Source organism: Gorilla gorilla, chromosome 21 (genome assembly GCF_029281585.2).
Source record: "Gorilla gorilla gorilla isolate KB3781 chromosome 21, NHGRI_mGorGor1-v2.1_pri, whole genome shotgun sequence".
In the NCBI taxonomy this organism is placed as follows: Eukaryota; Metazoa; Chordata; class Mammalia; order Primates; family Hominidae; genus Gorilla; species Gorilla gorilla.
This window is the reverse complement of record NC_073245.2, coordinates 47,373,930-47,392,502: the sequence shown is the minus strand read 5'-3', so window position 1 is coordinate 47,392,502 and position 18,573 is coordinate 47,373,930. Positions and strand designations below refer to the sequence as shown.

Sequence of the window (18,573 nt, the reverse complement as noted above, 5' to 3'; positions counted from 1 at the left end):
ATTGCAAATGCTGTTAATTCATTCCTTTTATGGCTGAGTAGTACTCCATCATATATATATACCAGAGTTTCTTTATCCATTCATTGATTGATGGGCATTTGGGTCGGTTCCACGATTTTGCAATGGTGAATTGTGCTGCTATAAACTTGCGTGTGCAAGTATCTTTTTTGAATAATGACTTCTTTTCCTCGGGGTAGATACCCAGTAGTGGGATTGCTGGATCAAATGGTAGCTCTACTTTTAGTTTTTTAAGGAATCTCCACGCTGTTTTCCATAGCAGCTGTACTAGTTTACATTCCCACCAGCAGTGTAGAAGTGTTCCCTGATTGCTGCATCCACGTCAACGTCTACTATTTTTTTATTATTTGATTATGGCCATTCTTATGGGAGTAAGGTGGTATCGCTTTGTGGTTTTGATTTGCATTTTCCTGATCATTAGTAATATTGAGCATTTTTTCATGTTTGTTGGCTATTTGTATATCTTCTTTTGAGAATTGTCTATTCATCTCCTTAGCCCACTTTTTGTTGGGATTGATTTTTTTTTTTTTTTTTTTTTTTTTGTCTTACTGATTCGTTTGAGTTCATTGTAGATTCTGGATATTAGTCCTTTGTCAGATGTATAGATTGTGAAGATTTTCTCCCACTCTGTGGGTTGTCTGTTTACTCTGCTGACTGTTCCTTTTGCCGTGCAAAAGCTCTTTGGTTTAATTAGGTCCCAGCTATTTACCTTTATTTATATTGCAACTGCTTTTGGTTTTTTTGTCTTGAAATCTTTGGCTAAGCCAATGTCTAGAAGGGTTTTTCCAATGTTATCTTGTAGAAATTTTATAGTTTCAGATCTTGGGTTTAGGTCCTTAATCCATCTTGTGTTTTTTTATTTTTTGTGACAGAGTCTCGCAGTCTCGCTCTGTCGCCCAGGCTGGAGTGCAGTGGCGTCATCTCAGCTCACTGAAAGCTCCACCTCCCGGGTTCACGCCATTCTCCTGCCTCAGCCTCCTGAGTGGCTGGGACTACAGGCGCCCGCCACCATGCCCAGATAATTTTTTGTATTTTTTAGTAGAGATGGGTTTCACCGTGTTAGCCAGGATGGTCTCAATCTCCTGACCTCGTGATCTGCCCGCCTCAGCCTCCCAAAGTGCTAGGATTACAGGCGTGAGCCACCACGCCCAGCTCCTTAATCCATCTTGAGTTGATTTTTGTATAAGGTAAAAGATGAGGATCCAGTTTCGTTCTTCTACCTGTGGCTAACCAATTATCCCAGCACCATTTGTTGAAAAGGGTGTCCTTTCCCCACTTTATGTTTTTGTTTGCTTTGTCAAAGATCCGTTGGCTAGAAGTATTTGGGTTTATTTCTGGGTTCTCTATTCTGTTCCATTGGTCTATGTGCCTATTTTTACACCAGTATCATGCTGTTTTGGTGACTATGGCCTTATAGTATAATTTGAAATCAGGTAGTGTGATGCCTCCGGATTTGTTCTTTTTGCTTACTCTTGCTTTGGCCATGTGCGCTCTTTTTTGATTCCATATGAATTTTAGAACTGTTTTTTCTAACTCTGTGAAGAATGATGGTGGTATTTTGATGGGGATTGCGTGAATTTGTAGATTGCTTTTGGCAGTATGGTCATTTTCACAATATTGATTCTATCCATCCTCCTATAGCCATTCTTGATGGTATGAAGTGGTATCTCATAGTTTTGATTTGCATTTCCATAATGACTACAACGATGTTGGGCATCTTTTCATGTGCTTATTGGCCACTGGTGTATCTTCTTTAAGAAATGTCTGAAATTTACTCTGCTTTTTCCTATTTTCATTATTGAATCTGTTCTGTCTATCTTTCCTATCTGGGCATGGTCATATCTCACCAATTCACAAATACCATGTTTCTCCCCTAGATTCCTCTGATTCCTGCAGTTTTAGTAGAGGAGAGAAAGCATAAATCCTAGAACACAAAGGCATGGGTTTGAATCCTAGCTCTGATACTATATTAGTCCATTCTTGTGCTGCTATACTGGAATACCTGCAAGTGGCTAATTTATAAAAGAAAAGAGGTTTATTTTGACTCACACTTCTGCAGGATGTACAGGAAGCATGGCACCAGCATCTTCTTCTGGTGAGGCCTCAGGAAGCTTTCAATCATGTTGGAAGGCAAAGGGGGAGCAGGCATATAAGATGAGACAGAAGGAAGCAAGAAAGAGGAGGGGAGGTCTCAGATCCTTTTAAACAACGAGATCTCATGTGTAATCTAACTGAACAAGAACTCACTCCACACTAAAGGATGGTGTTAAGCCATTCATGAGGGATCTGCCCCCATGACCCAAACACCTCCCATTATGCCCATCTCTAACAATGGAGGTCACATTCCAACATGAGATTTGGAGGGACAAAACATCCAAACCATATCAGTTATTAACTTTCTTATTCTCCCTAAACATGTCTCCTAATCTAAAATGATTATATCTATCTTACAAGACCAAAGAGAGTATTAAATGATAAACGCAAGTTACAGAATTCCAAAAACTATATAGCAATATGTAAATGATAGCTACAAGAGTAAATCAGAGCATAACATTTTTCTTTCTTTCTTTCCTTTTTTTTTTTTTTTTTGAGATGGAGTCTCACTCCGCTGCCCAGGCTGGAGTGCAGTGGCACAATCTCAACTCACTGCAACATCTGCCTCCTGGGTGCAAGCTACTCTCCTTCCTTAGCCTCCTGAGTAGCTGGAACTACAGGCACGCGCCACCATGCCTGGCTAATTTTTGTATATTTAGTAGAGACCGTTTCACCATGTTGGCCAGGCTGGTCTCGAACACCTGACCTCAGGTGAACTGCCCACCTCAGCCTCCCAAAGTGCTGGGATTACAGGTGTGAGCCACCATGCCCGGCCACATAACATAACATTTTTATTTGTGTGTTTCTTCTAGTTATACAAAGCATCTTGCCTTGTGTTGTTCTTTTTTGTATGTTTTATCTTCCCAAGAAAAGACTGGGCTCCTTGAGAAGGATCATATCCTAATCATTTTGTGTCTTCCAAAGTACATAACATAAAGCCTTCTATATGGAAGTTTCTGACAAACATTTATTAAATGAGTAAATAAATTAATGATGTGAGATATAGTGAACATTTATGGGTTTTTGTTGTTTTTGCTTTTCTATTTTATTTTTCTTTTGTTCTGTTTTTTGAGCCCAGGAGGTTGAAGCTGCAGTGAGCCATGATCGTGCCACCAATTCCAGCCTGGGCAACAGACCAAGAGTCTGTCTCAAAAAAAAGATAATATATGTAGAGTTAGTAAATACAGCAGTGGCTACTGATCTCCAGGCTTCTCATTTGCATCGATTCTTTAAAATCACCTGTACCTGTTTTGGTTGCCCAGCATCTGAAATCTCTTCCTCTGTGTGAGTCTTAATGGGAGACAGGTTCTCACCTCCCACAAGAGAAGTCAAAGGTATCTAAAGTTTTCCTTTTCCCCCCTGCACTTGCAGCTAAGGCAAAAGCAACATGACCAAGGCTTGGTCATTTGGCTGCTTCCACTCAGGATACTGACTCTTGAACAAATGCTGTAAAGACACAGGGTCAGAGGAGAATTCCTTTAATATGGCAGCAGCATTGGTGATGGAGGTAGTGCTTCCAGCTGTGGCATCCTTAATACCATTCCTGTGGTGTGACTTTGGCTGTGGTCCCTGGTTCTACTTTCTGAGCTTGATTATCTGGCTTTCCCATCAACTCTGAGGATTACTTAATAACCTTCCAATATACTTATTTTCCCCTTAAGTTGGCAGAATTGGTTTCTGTTGCTTGCAACTAATAATCTTAGCATACCTCTGGAGTAAGGATTTGGGGAGAATGAGAAAGCAGGAGGTGTTCCGTTTTTCCTTTATGAAATTTCTTTGTAAACTTCTTTGTTATTGCTGTTGTTGTACCACTTCCATCATTTAAAAATATGCTTTTAAAATAAATAATCTAGGGCACAGTGGCTAAAGAGAAATGGTAGAAAATAAAATTTGAGGAGCCGGGCACAGTGGCTCACACCGGCAATCCCAGCACTTTGGGAGGCCAAGGAGAGCAGATCATGAGGTCAGGAGTTCAAGACCAGCCTGACCAACATGGTGAAACCCCGTCACTACTAAAAATACAAAAATTAGCCGGGCGTGGTGGCACATGCCTGCAATCCCAGCTACTCGGGAGGCTGAGGTAGGAGAATAGCTTGAACCCGGGAGGTGGAGGTTGCAGTGAGCAGAGATCGCACCACTTTACTCCAGCCTGGGTGACAGAGTGAGACTCCATCTCAAAATAAAATAAAATAAAATAAAATTAAATTAAAATAAAATTAGAAAATTAGGTTGGGGCCACATTGTGCAAGGCCTTGAATGTCATTTTGAGGATTCTGAATTTAACTCAATGAGAAATTTAAAAAACAGTCCAGGCGTGGTGGCTCACGCCTGTAATCCCAGCACTTTGTGAGGCCAAGGCGGGTGGATCACTTGAGGTCAGGAGCTCAAGACCAGCCTGACCAACATGGTGAAACCCCGACTCTACTAAAAATACAAAAAATTAGCTGGGCGTGGTGGCACATGCCTGTAATCCCAGCTACTCGGGAGGTTGAGGCAGGAGAATTGCTTGAACCTGTGAGGCAGAAGTTGCAGTGAGCTAAGATCACACTACTGCACTCCAGCCTGGGTGACAGAGAGAGACTCTGTCTCAAAACAAAACAAAACAAAACAAAAACCAAACAACAACAACAAAAGGAATAATGACACAATTAGATCTGTTTCTTACTGCCATGTAGAAGATGAATTAAAATATGGAGAAATTAGAGACAATTTCTTAGGAGGAGGCTACTGCCATGGTCCAGACAAGATTGAGAAAATTTCTCAATTTTGAAAGAGAGAGAGACACACACACACAAGTTGGGTTATCTGGAAGCAGAGGCTGAGACAGAGTTTGAGGTGCAAGATGCTTACCAGGGGGAAGAAGTAGGGCTGAGCTAAGAGAGAAGTCAAACGGCAATGCAGATCTGACAAAGACCCAGCCTCCCTGGCAGGGAGCTCTGGAGTGAATATTTCCAGCCCCGGCCAGCCCTTGTCAATCCAACCTATTCTCAGAGTTGTCCTGCAGTTGGCCAAAATGACCAAACTTTTATACCCCTGCCTTGCTTAGGCACCGAGTGAGGGCAGCCCTGGGATGGGCATGATCTTGTGCGGGACTGTCCTCTACAGCTGAGGCAGACATTGAAAGAACTGAAGCAGGCGGAAGCTATCTGCTGGCTATTCCCCCTATAGCTGAACAGCAAGTCTTTTTTTCTTATTTATTTATTTATGTATTTATTTATTTATTTGAGATGGAGTTTTGCTCTTGTTGCCCAGGCTGGAGTGCAGTGGCGAGATCTCAGCTCATTGCAACCTCTGCCTCTTGGGTTCAAGAGATTCTCCTGCCTCAGCCCCTGCTAGTAGCTGGGATTACAAGCGCGCACCACCGCGCCCGGCTAATTTTTGTATTTTTAGTAGAGACAGGGTTTCGCCATGTTGGCCAGGCTGGTCTCCAACTCCTGACCTCAGGTGATCCCCCCACCTCGGCCTCCCAAAGTGCTGGGATTACAAGCGTGAACCATCATGCCCGGCCAACAGGAAGTCTTTCTTTGGAGGTAGAACTGGATGGTACACTTTCATGTTTACCACAAAGAAAGAGAGGAATTATGATATCTTGAACAAAAGCAATGGGGTAGAAAGGAGTGAATGTGTTTTATAGAGACTGTATTTGGTAGATGGGGATAAATAAGAGGGAGTAAATAAAGGTTAACACTGAGTTCTCTCCACTTACATGATTTGATGGTTATTCTGTTATCCATTAATGAACAGTAAACATCAGAAGTAGAGAGAGCAGATTTGGGGAGATAGATAATAAATTTGATTTTGAACATGTTGATTTTGAAATGTCTACAGAACATTAAGGTAGAGATGATTTTAAAGAATCAATGCAAATGAGTGGTCTGGAGATCAGAAGCCACTGCTGTATTTACTGACTATACATATACTATCTTTTTTTTTTTTTTCTCGGTCTGTTGCCAGGCTGCAGTGTGGTGGCACGATCATGGCTCAAAGCAGCCTCAACCTTCTGGGCTCAAGCAATCCTCTTACCTCAGCCTCTTGAGTAACTGGAACTACAGGCCCACACCACCATGCCCAGCTAATTTTTTCTATTTTTTTTGTAGAGACAGGGTCTCACTATGTTGTCTAGGCTGGTCTCAAACCTCTGAGCTCAAGCAATCCTCCTGCCTCTGCCTCCCAAAGTGTTGGGATTACAGGTGTGAGCCAGTCATTGCGTTTGGCTTTTTTTTTTTTTTTTTTTTTTTTTTTTTTGAGACAGAGTCTCACTCTGTCGCCAAGGCTGGAGTGCAGTGGCGTGATCTCGGCTCACTGCAAGCTCTGCCTCCCGGGTTCACGCCATTCTCCTGCCTCAGCCTCCCGAGGAGCTGGGACTACAGGCGCCCGCAACCATGCCCGGCTAATTTTTTGTTTTTGTTTAGTAGAGACAGGGTTTCACTGTGTTAGTCAGGATGGTCTCGATCTCCTGACCTCGTGATCCGCCCGCCTCAGCCTCCCAAAGTGCTGGGATTACGGGCATGAGCCACCGTGCCCAGCTTGCGCTTGGCATATTATTTTACATATATACTTTTATTTAATACTCTTCATGCCTTTATGAATTGGGTATTGTTTTTCTTATACCCTTTGGTATATTTTATTAATACCATTTGGGAACAAAAAAAACTGAGACTTGAAGAAGTTAAATTTCTAGTTCAAAGAAGTAAAACTTAAGTCTGATGACAAAACATATACTCTTTTTTTTTTTTTTTTAGAATAAAAAAAAAAAAAAAGAATCTCACTCTGTTGCCCAGGCTGGAGTGCAGTGGTGTGATCTCAGCTCACTGCAAACTCTGCCTCCCGGGTTCAAGTGATTCTCCTGCCTCAGCCTCCCAAGTAGCTGGGATTACAGGCGCGTGCCACCACACTTGGCTAATTTTTGTATTTTTAGTAGAGATGGGGTTTCACTGTGTCGGCCAGGCTTGTCTTGAACTCCTGACCTCAAGTGATCCTCTCGCCTCGGCCTCCCAAAGCGCTGGGATTACAGGCGTGAGCCACCGCGCCTGGCCGACAAAACACATGCTTTTAAAGATAAAATTATATTGCTTCTCCATGGAAACCACAGGTAGATAGTATTTGCAGCCATGAAGGTCAGTAGGTCACCTAGAAAGGGTATAGTTCAAACAGGAACAAAAGGAACCAAAAAATGGAATTCTAAGGAAGCCAGCATTTCCAGGGTGAATCGTGTAAGATGACATAGTCAAAGGGATTGAAAAAAAGTAGACAGAACAGTTTTAAAAATTGAAGTATGGTATCTCAGAAGTTAAGGCAAAAAGAGAGTTCTAGTCCGCAAATTTGCAGATACCATGTAGGGTGACGGTTTGACAATTAGAGGTTACTGGTGATCTTAGAGTAGTTTATAGAGAAGTCAGATTGCACTGGGTCTAAGAATGAGTGAGAAGACCAGGCGCAGTGGCTCACGTCTAATCCCAGCACTTGGGGAAGGCGGATCACGAGGTCAGGATGGCCAACGTGGTGAAACCCCATCTCTACTAAAAATACACAAATTAGCTGGGTGTGGTGGCATGCATCTGTAATCCCAGCTGCTTGGGAGGCTGAGGCAGGAGAATTGCTTGAACCTGGGAGGCAGAGGTTGCAGTGAGCTGAGATCACACCATTGCACTCCAGTCTAGGCAACAGAGCAAGACTCTGTCTCAAAAAAAAAAAAAAAAAAAGAATGAGTGAGAAATAAGGAAGCAGAAGAAATGGGTATAGGTTACTTTTCCAGAAATTTTGCAAAGTGGAGGAGATAACAATGCCTTAAATATAAGAAATTTATTAATATTATTAATTGATTAATAATTGATCACTGCCATATGACTTGGATTTTACATTTCCACCACTTCTTCGTGTTACTTCTTTCTACCCTATTATACCAGCGTCCCATCCCAAGTCTGACACACCTGGAAGTATTGAATGTTGTATTTTGATTGTGGATGACTTGTTTATTTGGTTATATCTTTTGAACGCCTCAGGTGATTCTGTCTGTCTTTGGAGGATGGGCCATGGCTTCGTGCCCCAACTCCATTATCTGTTTTCCACAAAGATAGATAAACATTCACTTATCAGACTAATTCAGCAAAGCATACACGTTCTTAGGTTCTTAGCAAACCGAGTACTTTGTCCACCTCTCCTCTCCATCTCCCCTCCCTCAAATCTTCAGTGGGCAGATGTGGGAGAAGAAAGGAGCTGTCACTCCAAACCTTCTGGTGTTTCAGTTGGGGAGTCTGGCTTCACAGTGAGCTGAAACTTTCCCTTGCCAGCCTCCATCAATCCAGCCCCTTCTGAGGGGGCTGGAGAGTAATTAACATCGCCGTCCACCTGTGCACAGGAAGATGCCTACAGCCACACCAGCAATGATGAAACTGCCCACCAGGACGCCCAGGACCAGCGAAGTGTAGGAGCGGCTTGTTTGGCTCCCTGCAGAACATGCAAAGAGTTAGCCCGAAGAATAGGCCCCCAAGGAGTCCATGATTTGAGTCAAACCCCAAAGCGTTTCTGCCCCAGAGGAAAGGGACCCGTTTACCAACTGACTGAAGCTGCGTGTGTTCTGTCCCAAACCCCCAGCTGTGGGCCTCTTGTTGCTCTAGGCATCCATCCTTCAGGTCCATCCATTTGTCTGGAACCCGCCCTCTCCCCAGCTTGCAGGCCTGGGCCCCGTCCCATCATACCTTTTGTGTTTTCCGCGGAAGTATGTTTCTGCACATACTGCACACAGGTGTCCTCCAGGAATTCCCGCAGTTCATACCGAGTGCGGTTGTAGGCATTGAGCTGCTGCAGGGTGAAGGTGACCACTCCGGAGGTGACCTGGGTGTCTGCCTGCCACAAGGCTCTCTCCGGCCGGAAACTCACAAAGGAGCTCCCATTCACAGCCACTTCGAAGAAGACATGGGGTCTAGAGCTCTCGGGAGGCAGCTCACAGCCCAGGAAGCAGCGGATGGTCAGAGGAACTGTGGATAGACAGTCAGGGTCAGGGGACTGTGCAGAGAGGGTGCCAGGTGTGGGGCGAGGCCCACCAAGGGGAAAAGAACATGAGAAGGCAAGAGTCAGTGCTGTGAGGAGAGGGGAGTCTAGGTCAGGGAACTATGGGGAGAAGGGCCTGGGGCTGTGAGGAGGGGTTTGGGGTTAGACTGTTAGAGGCTAAGAAAGAAGGGGCCAGGGACTGTGATGATAAAAGGGAATTGTCAGGCCTTGTTCAACTGTAATAGAAAAAAAAACAGGGGGTGAGGCTGGGGCAGGGGCGGCAGCTCACGCCTGTAATCCCAGCACTTTGGGAGGCCAGGCTTGTGGATCGCCTGAGGTCAGGAGTTCGAGACCAGCCTGGCCAACATGGCGAAACCCCGTCTCTACTAAAAATACAAAAAATTAGCCGGGCGTGGTGGCGAGCTCCTGTAATACCAGCTACTTGGGAGGCTGAGGCAGGAGAATCGCTTGAACCCGGGAGGCGGAAGTTGCAGTGAGCCGAGATCGTGCCACTGCACTCCAGCCTGGGCGACAGAGTGAGACTCCGTCTCAAAAAAAAAAAAAAAAAAAAAAGTGGGTGGGGTGGGGAACTAGGAGAGAAAGGAGTTAAAGGCCATGATGGTGGGGGAAGGGGGACGGAGTGCTGCTTTGAGAAAAGAAACTGGGGTCTTTGAGAACGAGTTAGGGTTGTGACGGGGAAGGAGTGGGGCTTTGAGAGAAGAACTTGGGGTCTTTGGGGGAAGAGTTCGGGTCATGAGTGGAGCTAAGAGCGAAGTCATCAGCTTGTATGAGGAGAAGTGGCTGGAGGGTGGAGGGTGAAGTGCTGGGGGTTGTGGGAAGGGAAGGACGGAGATCTATGAAGAAAAGGAGTTGGAGGACTGTGAGGCGAGGGGTGAGTTTTCTGGGGACCTTCGACGTCACGGTGTCAGGGCCTTCCAACAGGGTCTATCCCAAGAGGTTATGCCAGCAGGACGACCGCCCGAGTCGGGGCTTTCTTAGCGGGGACAACTGCCTCTCTCCAGCCGCCACCCAGCAATCACCGAGCTCCAGTGGCTGCCGGGTCCCTGCAAGCCCCAGCCCGCCTCCACCCGCCAGGCCCCGCCCCCACCACGCCCAGACCCCGCCCCCACTACCCCGCCCAGACCCCGCCCCCGCTGCGCGCCTACTCACAGGCCAAGGTCCGCTCCTGGTGCACCAGGCGCACGAGGCCGTGGAACTGGAGCAGGTAGGACTGCAGGCCACTCTGCGTGCGCGCCCAGCTCTCGGGCTCCTGCAAGGGCTGCAGCTGGATGATCGTGGTGTTGGTGTCTGGGCCTTCCAGCACGTGCGTTAGGTGTCCCCCCAGCGACGCGTTGCCCTGGTACCACACGTGATAGGGGTCGCGGAAGTAGGAGATCTGGAGCATATGAAGTCTTTGGAGGCCTGCGGGCAGAGTCAGCTTCAGCCTGGGCCGGCGTGGGAGGGGGCGGCGGGCAGCGGAAGATAATAACCCCCTACCTCGAGGCTGGCCGCCCGCCTTCTCGACCCTTCATAAACTATAATGTGCCCTCCCACCGCTTCTGCCATTTGACGCTCACATGAACTCTGCCAGGAGGGCAGGACAGGGATTATTATCTCCGTTTTACAGATGAGGAAACTGAGGCCTGCAGTGGAAGAGACACTCCTTTCTGCCTCCTTTTTCACCCTCGGCTCTCCCTCCCCCCGTTTCCTGTTAACCAATGGAACAAATGGTTAACAAATCCTGACCTGAATAAAATCCCAGTTCCATCGCCTGTTCTCCATCTCCTCTTCCACTGCCCTGATTCAGGATTCATCCGTCTCATCTAGACTGGGGTAGTAACTTTCTACTTCATCTCCCCGTTCTCTATTCCGACCTCCACCTGACCCAGGGATGAGATCATGTCCTTTTCCTACTTAAAATCTTCCAGTGCCATAACCCCCTCCCCTTCATTAATCAAAAATAATCATAGCCAATGTCGACCAAGTGCTTATTATAACCTGGGCAATGGGCTTTACATACATTATTATCTTTGTGCCTTTCCCCAGTGGCTTAATGCAATAGCTACTATTATTAACCCCAGTCTACATGGGAAACTGAGACAGAGATAGTGTAGCAGAGCCAAGGTTTGCACATAGGCAGTCAAGTCCAGCACTCAGCCATTCTGCTACACTGCCTCCCCACAGGATCAAGTCCAGAGTCTTTAGCCTGGCATTCAAGGCTGCTAGAGACCTGGCCCCTGCTGCCTTTTCTGGCCGCTTCCCGCTGCTTATATATCAAACTAGTTGGGGTTCTTCATGCTGCCTTTGGCTGACACATGAATAGCATGTCAGGATTGCTCTGCCTCCCTTTTTCTGCCTGGCGAAGTTTATTCATGATTTAAGACCCAGCTCAGAGACTGGGCACGGTGGCTCATGCCTGTAATCTCAGCACTTTGGGAGGCCGAGGCGGGCGGATCACTTGAGGTCAGGGATTCAAGACCAGCCTGGCCAACATGGCGAAACCCCATCTGTACTAAAAGTACAAATATTAGCCAGGCGTGGTGGTACATGCCTGTAGTCCCAGCTACTCAGGAGGCTGAGGCAGGAGAATCGCCTGAACCTGGGAGTTGGAGGTTACAGTTAGCTGAGATTGTGCCACTGCATTCCAGCCTGGGTGACAGCACAAGACTCCATCTCAAAAAAAAAAAAAAAAGAAAAGAAAAGAAAAAAAGACCCAGCTCAGTTGCCCTCTTCTTGGAAATTTTTTTCTGATGCCCCACGAGACACAGTGTGTCTGTTTCAGTGATCCCAGACCACCATATATTAGTGTGTATCTCACGGGATACTACCTGACTGTCTCCAAACACACACAGGCCACACTGGACTCCTCTAGGCTATGGAACCATGCTTGGTAATCTCTGCTTCCTACACCCAGAAAAGAGGCTGGCACAGAGTTGATGCCCAGAGCACATTTGGATGAGTCCGGGGTTGTAAATCTGTGTGTGTGAGTGGGTCCTGTCTGTGTTTGCATTTGAGAAGTTGTGCTTTGTATCTGCAGATGTGAATAAGTATATTTATGGATAACCCTAGACATGGTCCTTAACTACTCTGTGACCCAGTTTCCTCCTCATAAAATGGAGATAGTAATAATATTACCCACCTTTAGGGGTTTGTGCAAGTTAAATGGGTCAATACATGTATTAACCATAGTGAGCACTCATTGAATACTGGTTATTATTTGCTGCCTCTCTGAGGGGGAGACTGAAGTTATGTGGATTGTGAGAGAGGGGAAAGGAGGCCCCTGTGCAATTATAAGGGAGGGTAATAACTCCCTTTTCTGCTTAAACAGGGCCACTTCAGTAGCCTGATCGCCCATAAGTTCTATTAGGCACAGCATCTCTTTCTCCCCAGTTCCACCAGCTGCACCCAGTCTCCTTCCATTTTCCCTAGCCTCCCCTAACCTCTCTCTGCCCCAGTCTTCCCCCAGTTCTTCCATCAGTTTTCCCAGTGTCTTCCCATTCCCTCCATTTCTCTTCTCTTCTGAGCCTCTTCCCGTCTCCCCTAGATGTACCTCTATCTACCATCACCCTCAGTTCCCCTTTCTCCCCTCTCCCTGGGGCTGATTCTCCTACCCTCTCTGCTGGTTTCTTTCTCATGTTTCCAGTCATCCTGTTTCCCCTAGCCTATTTCATCTCCCCCTTTTCAGGGGCTTAAATGTACTAACTCACCTTGGCTTTGGGACACGAACCAGTCCCCAAGACTCTGCCTGCCCTGTAGAGAGATCTAGCCAGCTGCAGACACAGATGCTGTGAGTGAGATAAACTCTCCTGTGGTCTTGCCATGTGCCCAGATAGACTGAGATTCTCCAGAACCATCCTGAGGCAGGAGATGTGCCCCCGACTCACCATCTGAGGCGTCTTGGCTACAAAAGGCCCAGCCAGACAGCAGCAGTATCGGCAGCAATGTTGTCAACATCCTGAAGTTGAGGCTCTGGACCTGGGTTCCTGGCTCGGGACGGCTGCGGGATCCGCTGGCTGCAGTCTAGGGAAAAGAGAAGTGAGGACCGTCTGGGAGGGGCGGAGTCTGGGTAGAGGAGGATGGAAGGAGGCCAGGAGATGGCAGGAGGAAGAGGCTTATAAAGTGTTATTTCTACTGTGTCTCATTTCCTACTAGGGGGCCGGCCTCCCTCCTGCCCTCCCTCTGCCCCGCCCTTCGTTGCTCCCTCCTGCCCAGACCTGCCTTTTCTCTTCTCCTTGGGCTGCTTCCTAGGAACCAGGAACAGGGAGCGGAAAAGGGGGAGAAGGGCTTGGTGAGAAGTCCTGCCGGCGCTGACTCAGGGGGTGGGGCATCTACTTTCAACTTAGAGCACACTCCTGGGAGTAGGATCAGCAGGTTGCTGATGGGGAGATTGAGGTCCAGAGAGGTGCAGGGACTTGCCCAAAGTTTATATATCGTGGTGGTGACAGATCCAAGATTAAAATTTAGTTTTCCAGTATAATGGCTACATTTTACCAGAATTTTAAGTAAATAACAATTACATAATCCGGGATCTTTGTCTCAGAAGTAGTCATAAAATGAGTGTAAAGCAGTTCACTGCAGCATGTTTTTAACAAATAGGAGAGAATTATGAGCAATCTGTATAAATCTCAGAAGATGATTGGTTACCTAAAGCAATCTTTTTGAAACTGAGGTCATAATTTATTAGTGGACAATGAAATCAATTTAGCAGGTCATGGTTACCATTTTTAAAAAATGAAATAGGACAGAATACAAAATTTCAGTGCGTCACCCTTAGTATGAGAAAGTGTTATGTCATGAAATATTTGCTCCGTTGTATATGTGTGCTTTGGTTTTGTGTGTGTATGTTTCTATGATGAGTTTTGGATAGCAGTGTAAAATGCGTTCCTTACTCTAGGAAGCAAGTAGAAAAGTTTTAAAGTCACTCCCCCGAGCATGCTGCTGGCACTTTGGGAGGCTGAGGTGGGCAGATCACTTGAGGCCAGGAGTTTGAGACCAGCCTGGCCAATATGGCGAATGTCTCTACTAAAAATACAAAAATTAGCTGGGCATGGTGGTGCATGCCTGTAATCCCAGCTACTTGGGAGACTGAGGCATGAGAATCGCTTGAACCTGGGAGGTGGAGGTTGCAGAGGGCCGAGATCACACCACTGCATTCTAGCCTGGGTCATGCAGCAAGATTCTGTCTGAAAAAAAAAAGAAAAGATTTCACTTCTGTTCAAATAATACATATGTAATTTCATCCTCATATATATATATATAAAATTTATTATTTTTTTTTGAGACAGGGTCTAGCTCTGTTGCCCAGGCTGTAGTGCAGTGAAGCAATCACAGCTAATTGTAGGCTTGACCTCCCGGGCTCAAGTGATTCTCCCACCTCAACCACCCGAGTAGCTGAGACTAAAGGTACGTGCCACTGTGCCACCACGCCTAGCTATTTTTTTTTATTTTTACTAGAGATGTGGTCTCGCTATGTTGCCCAGGCTGGTCTTGAACTCCTGCACTCAAGCAATCCTCTGGTATAGGCAGGAGCCACTGCACCTGGCCAAAATTAACTTTCAGTGTGTATCTGTGTATTTGTATATACATAGGGAAAATATCTGGAGGGGTACTGTCAATAGCGATTACCTCTGGGGAATAGGATTGGGTAAAGGACTGAGAGGGATTTTAACTTTTTATTTTATATACTTCTCCCCGGAGAGTTGATGTCATAGTGAAATCTGGGACAAACTCTGGACATAAACTAAGCACCCATTCTCTGAACTGAATATATGCAAGAGCTTCCATGCTCACCTCTCAGCTGTTGCAAACTGGCTAAGAAATAGCATCAAAGTCTTTTCTTTTTGCAGCTTATCAAAATGGTCTAGTTGGAACAAGGATAGGAACTTTGTTTTCCTGCACTGGGCCTCAGGAAAAGTAGAATGACTTAAATAACTACCAATTTATATTGTCTTGCCTTTTATTAAAAATTATGAAACATTTCTTTTTTCTTTTTTTTTTCTTTTTTTTGAGACGGAGTCTTGCTGTAATGCAGTGGCGTGATCTCGGCTCACTGCAACCTCCACCTCCCAGATTCAAGCGATTCTCCTGCCTCAGCCTCCCAAGTAGCTGGGATTACAGTCACCTGCCACCACACCTGGCTAATTTTTGTATTTTTAGTAGAGATGGGATTTCACCATGTTGGCCAGGTTGGTCTCAAACTCCTGACCTCAGGTGATCCGCCCACTTCAGCCTCCCAACATGCTGGGATTACAAGCCTGAGCCACTGTGCACAGCCTGAAATATTTCATTTTTGAAGAGTTATTTCACGCTTAAAGGATTACATTTCAAACATACCTATCCCCACCACCAAGCATAAGAAATACAATATTGCTAATATAGTTGAAGCCCCCTATGGACTCTTCCTCAGTTGCATCTCTCTCTCCCTGCCACAGCCCCTGAAGTAACCACTTCAGATGAAAATGAAGATTTGATATTTTTCATTTCCTTATATTTCTGTATACTTACACTACTTATGTATATATCCCTAAACAATAGATAGTGGTATTTCACATATTTTGAGCTTTATATAAATGGTGTTAAAATGTATGTATTCCTCTGTACCTTTTGCTTTTTTCACTTAATGTATTAATAAGATTCATTCATGTGGCTATGTGTAGACCATTCATTTTCACTGCTTTAAAATATTCCGGCTGGGGAGGTATTATCCCAGCACTTTGGGAGGCCGAGGTGGGTGGATCATTTGAGCCCAGGAGTTCAAGACCAGCCTGGGCAACATAGTGAGACCCCCATCTCTACAAAAAAAATAAAATTAGCTGGGTGTGATGGGGTGTGCCTGTGGTCTCAGCTATTCAGGAGGCTGAGGTAGGAGGATTGCTTGAGCCCAGGAGGTTGAGACTGCAGTGAGCCGTGATCATGCCACTGCACTCTAGCCTGGGCAACAGAGCAAGACCCTGTCTCAAAAAAAAAATCAATTTTGGGAATAGATCATTATTTATGTATCCATTCTCTTGTTGCTGAACACTTAAGTTTTTTCCAGTTTTTTGCTATTACAAACAGTGCTGGTATGAACATTCTCATACGCGAGTCCTTGTGCATATGTGGGAGTTTTTGTAGGTGCAAACTTGACAGTGGAATTTCTGAGTAATAAAGTATATGCATCTTCAGTTTTACTAGATATTGCCAAACTGTTTTACAGAAAGGTTGTGCCAATTTACGTTCCCAGCAGTGTATGAGAATTCCCTCGCTTCACATCCTTGCCAGCCCTTGGCATTATCAGATGGTTGGGTGTAAAATGGCATTTCTCTTTGGTTTTAGTTTGCGTTTTTCTGATTCTTAGTGAGGTTGTGCATATTTTTGCTTTGCCTTTTTTCTCCCTTGAAGACTTGAAGGGTACTTTGGGATGGATAAGAGAGGGCAAAAGAGTGTATGATTGAACCAATTTGGAATTGAATGCTGTGAGCCTTCCTTCTAAGCGGGTAGGGTCTGGGTCCACTTTCACCCACATTATCTTACACAGAGCTCATTACATCAAGGGCTTTCTTTCCTTTTCTTTCTTTCTTTTTTTTTTTTTTTTTGAGATGGAGTCTCGCTCTGTTGCCCAGACTGGAGTGCAATGGTATGATCTCTGCTCACTGCAACCTCCACCTCCTGGATTCAAGCATTTCTCCTGCCTCAGCCTCCCAAGTAGCTGGGATTACAGGCGGGTGCCACCACGCCTGGCTAATTTTTGCATTTTTAGTAGAGATAGGGTTTCATCATGTTGGCCAGGCTGGTCTCGAATTCCTGACCTCGAGTGATCCATCTGCCTTGGCCTCCCAAAGTGCTGGGATTACAGGCACGAGCCCCCGCGCCCAGCCACATGGAAGCCTTTCTAATCAGGTTAAGATCCATCATGGACAGATAGCAGCAGCAACAGCTATTTCCCAAGCACCCCTCTCATATACTAGAGCCCTGAAAATTGAACAGTGAGACAATGATACCATTATTATAAGTAACACTTATTGTAGGCCAGAAACAGTGTTCGGCTCTTTACTTAAATAATCTTACTTTATTCTTATGCTAGCCCTGTGAAATGGGTTTCACTAGCATCACCATTTTACTAATAAAGAAACTGAGGCTTAGAGAGGTTAAGTGACTTACCTAAGGTCACACAGCAAAAGCTATAATTTGAAACTTTCTCTCTCTCTCTGGTGCCAAAGTTTGTGAATTTAACTCCCGCACAGTGACTCAAAAATTATTTTGATCACTTTCCATCAATACATTTTTTAACACATACCTCCAACATGCTTGAATGTTTAATATATATGTTATAAAACATTCTTTAAATTCATACTATGTGCTAGGCCTTTAATCACTTTCTCTGGGGCAGACCATGCTCATTGTTTCCATGCTACAGACAAAAAAATAAATAAAATAAAGCTGCCTGGGTGTAGTGGCTCATGCCTGTAAATTAGTGACCAGCATGGCAACATATGAGACTCCATCTCTATAAAAAAATTTTTTTTAAATTAGCCAGGCATGGTAGTACACACCTGTGGTCCCATCTACTTGGGAGGCTGAGGCAGGAGTATGGCTTGAGCCCAGGATGTCAAAAGGTCAAGGCTACAGTGAGCTATGTCTGTGCCTCTGCACTCCAGCCTGGGGGACAGAAAGAGACCCTGTCTCAAACAAAACAAAACAACAACCAAAAAAACTGGGCATGGTGGCTCATGCCTGTAATCCCAGCATTTTGGGAGGCCCAGGCAGAAGGATCCCTTGAGCCCAGGAGTTTGGACCAACCTGGACAACCTGATGAAACCTCCTCTGCTCCTCTGTACAAAAAAAAAAAAAATCAAAGCCCAGAAAAATAGTTAAGTAACTTGCCCAAGGTCACACAGCTTGGAAGTGCAGAGCGAGGATTTGAACTCAGAAAGTATGGGACTGGGCATGCCTGTAATCCCAGCACTCTGGGAGGCCAAGGTGGATGGATCACCTGAGGTCAGGAGTTTGAGACCAGCCTGGGCAACATGGTAAAACCCCGTCTCTACTAAAAATACAAAAATTAGCTGGGCATGGCGGCGTGCCTGTAATCCCAGCTACTCAGGAGGTTGAGGTGGGAGACTCACTTGAACCCGGGAGGTGGAGGTTGCAGTAAGCCGAGATCCTGCCACTGCACTCCAGCCTGGGCAACAGAACAAGACTCCGTCTCAAAAAAAAAAAAAAAAAAAAAAAAAAAAAGCATGGAAGTATGGAGCTGGGAACAGAGAAAATAAAAAGAGTGTTGGGGGTAGGGAAGTTGGGAGGGGGGCAAGTTGAGCATTTTCTCATTCTAAACCCAGGGATGGGGGTGGGGAAGAAAAGAGAAATGCTGCTGTTGGAGCCATGGCCTACACTGCATCTGGCCTGGGTGGCTGAGGTGTAGAAAATCACAGAGTGGGCACCAGGCCAGCAGCTGGGATTTGACTGAGACCTAAAGAATGAGGGTGCCGTTGA

The 18,573-nt window shown here is 45.6% G+C and overlaps 2 protein-coding genes across 3 annotated transcripts in view; one reads left to right on the top strand and one right to left on the bottom strand.

The window, feature by feature from the left end:
- EDEM2 (ER degradation enhancing alpha-mannosidase like protein 2) overlaps positions 1–18,573 on the top strand; it is a 100,608-nt gene that overhangs the window by 32,375 nt on the left and 49,660 nt on the right. The gene's annotated exons all lie outside the window — the stretch shown is intronic.
- PROCR (protein C receptor) lies at positions 7,900–13,402 on the bottom strand. 2 transcript variants are annotated; one of them, XM_004062050.4, is made up of 5 exons: positions 13,317–13,402; positions 12,987–13,122; positions 10,273–10,524; positions 8,811–9,089; positions 7,900–8,559 (listed from the first exon to the last, which is right to left on the bottom strand). In XM_004062050.4, the coding sequence occupies exons 2-5, from the start codon at positions 13,054–13,056 to the stop codon at positions 8,444–8,446; spliced, it is 717 nt and encodes a 238-aa protein (XP_004062098.1). In that variant the 5' UTR covers positions 13,057–13,122; positions 13,317–13,402; the 3' UTR covers positions 7,900–8,443. The 2 variants fall into 2 exon arrangements, with proteins under 2 accessions (XP_004062098.1, XP_063558222.1); XM_063702152.1 differs by having other exon boundaries at positions 13,321–13,372.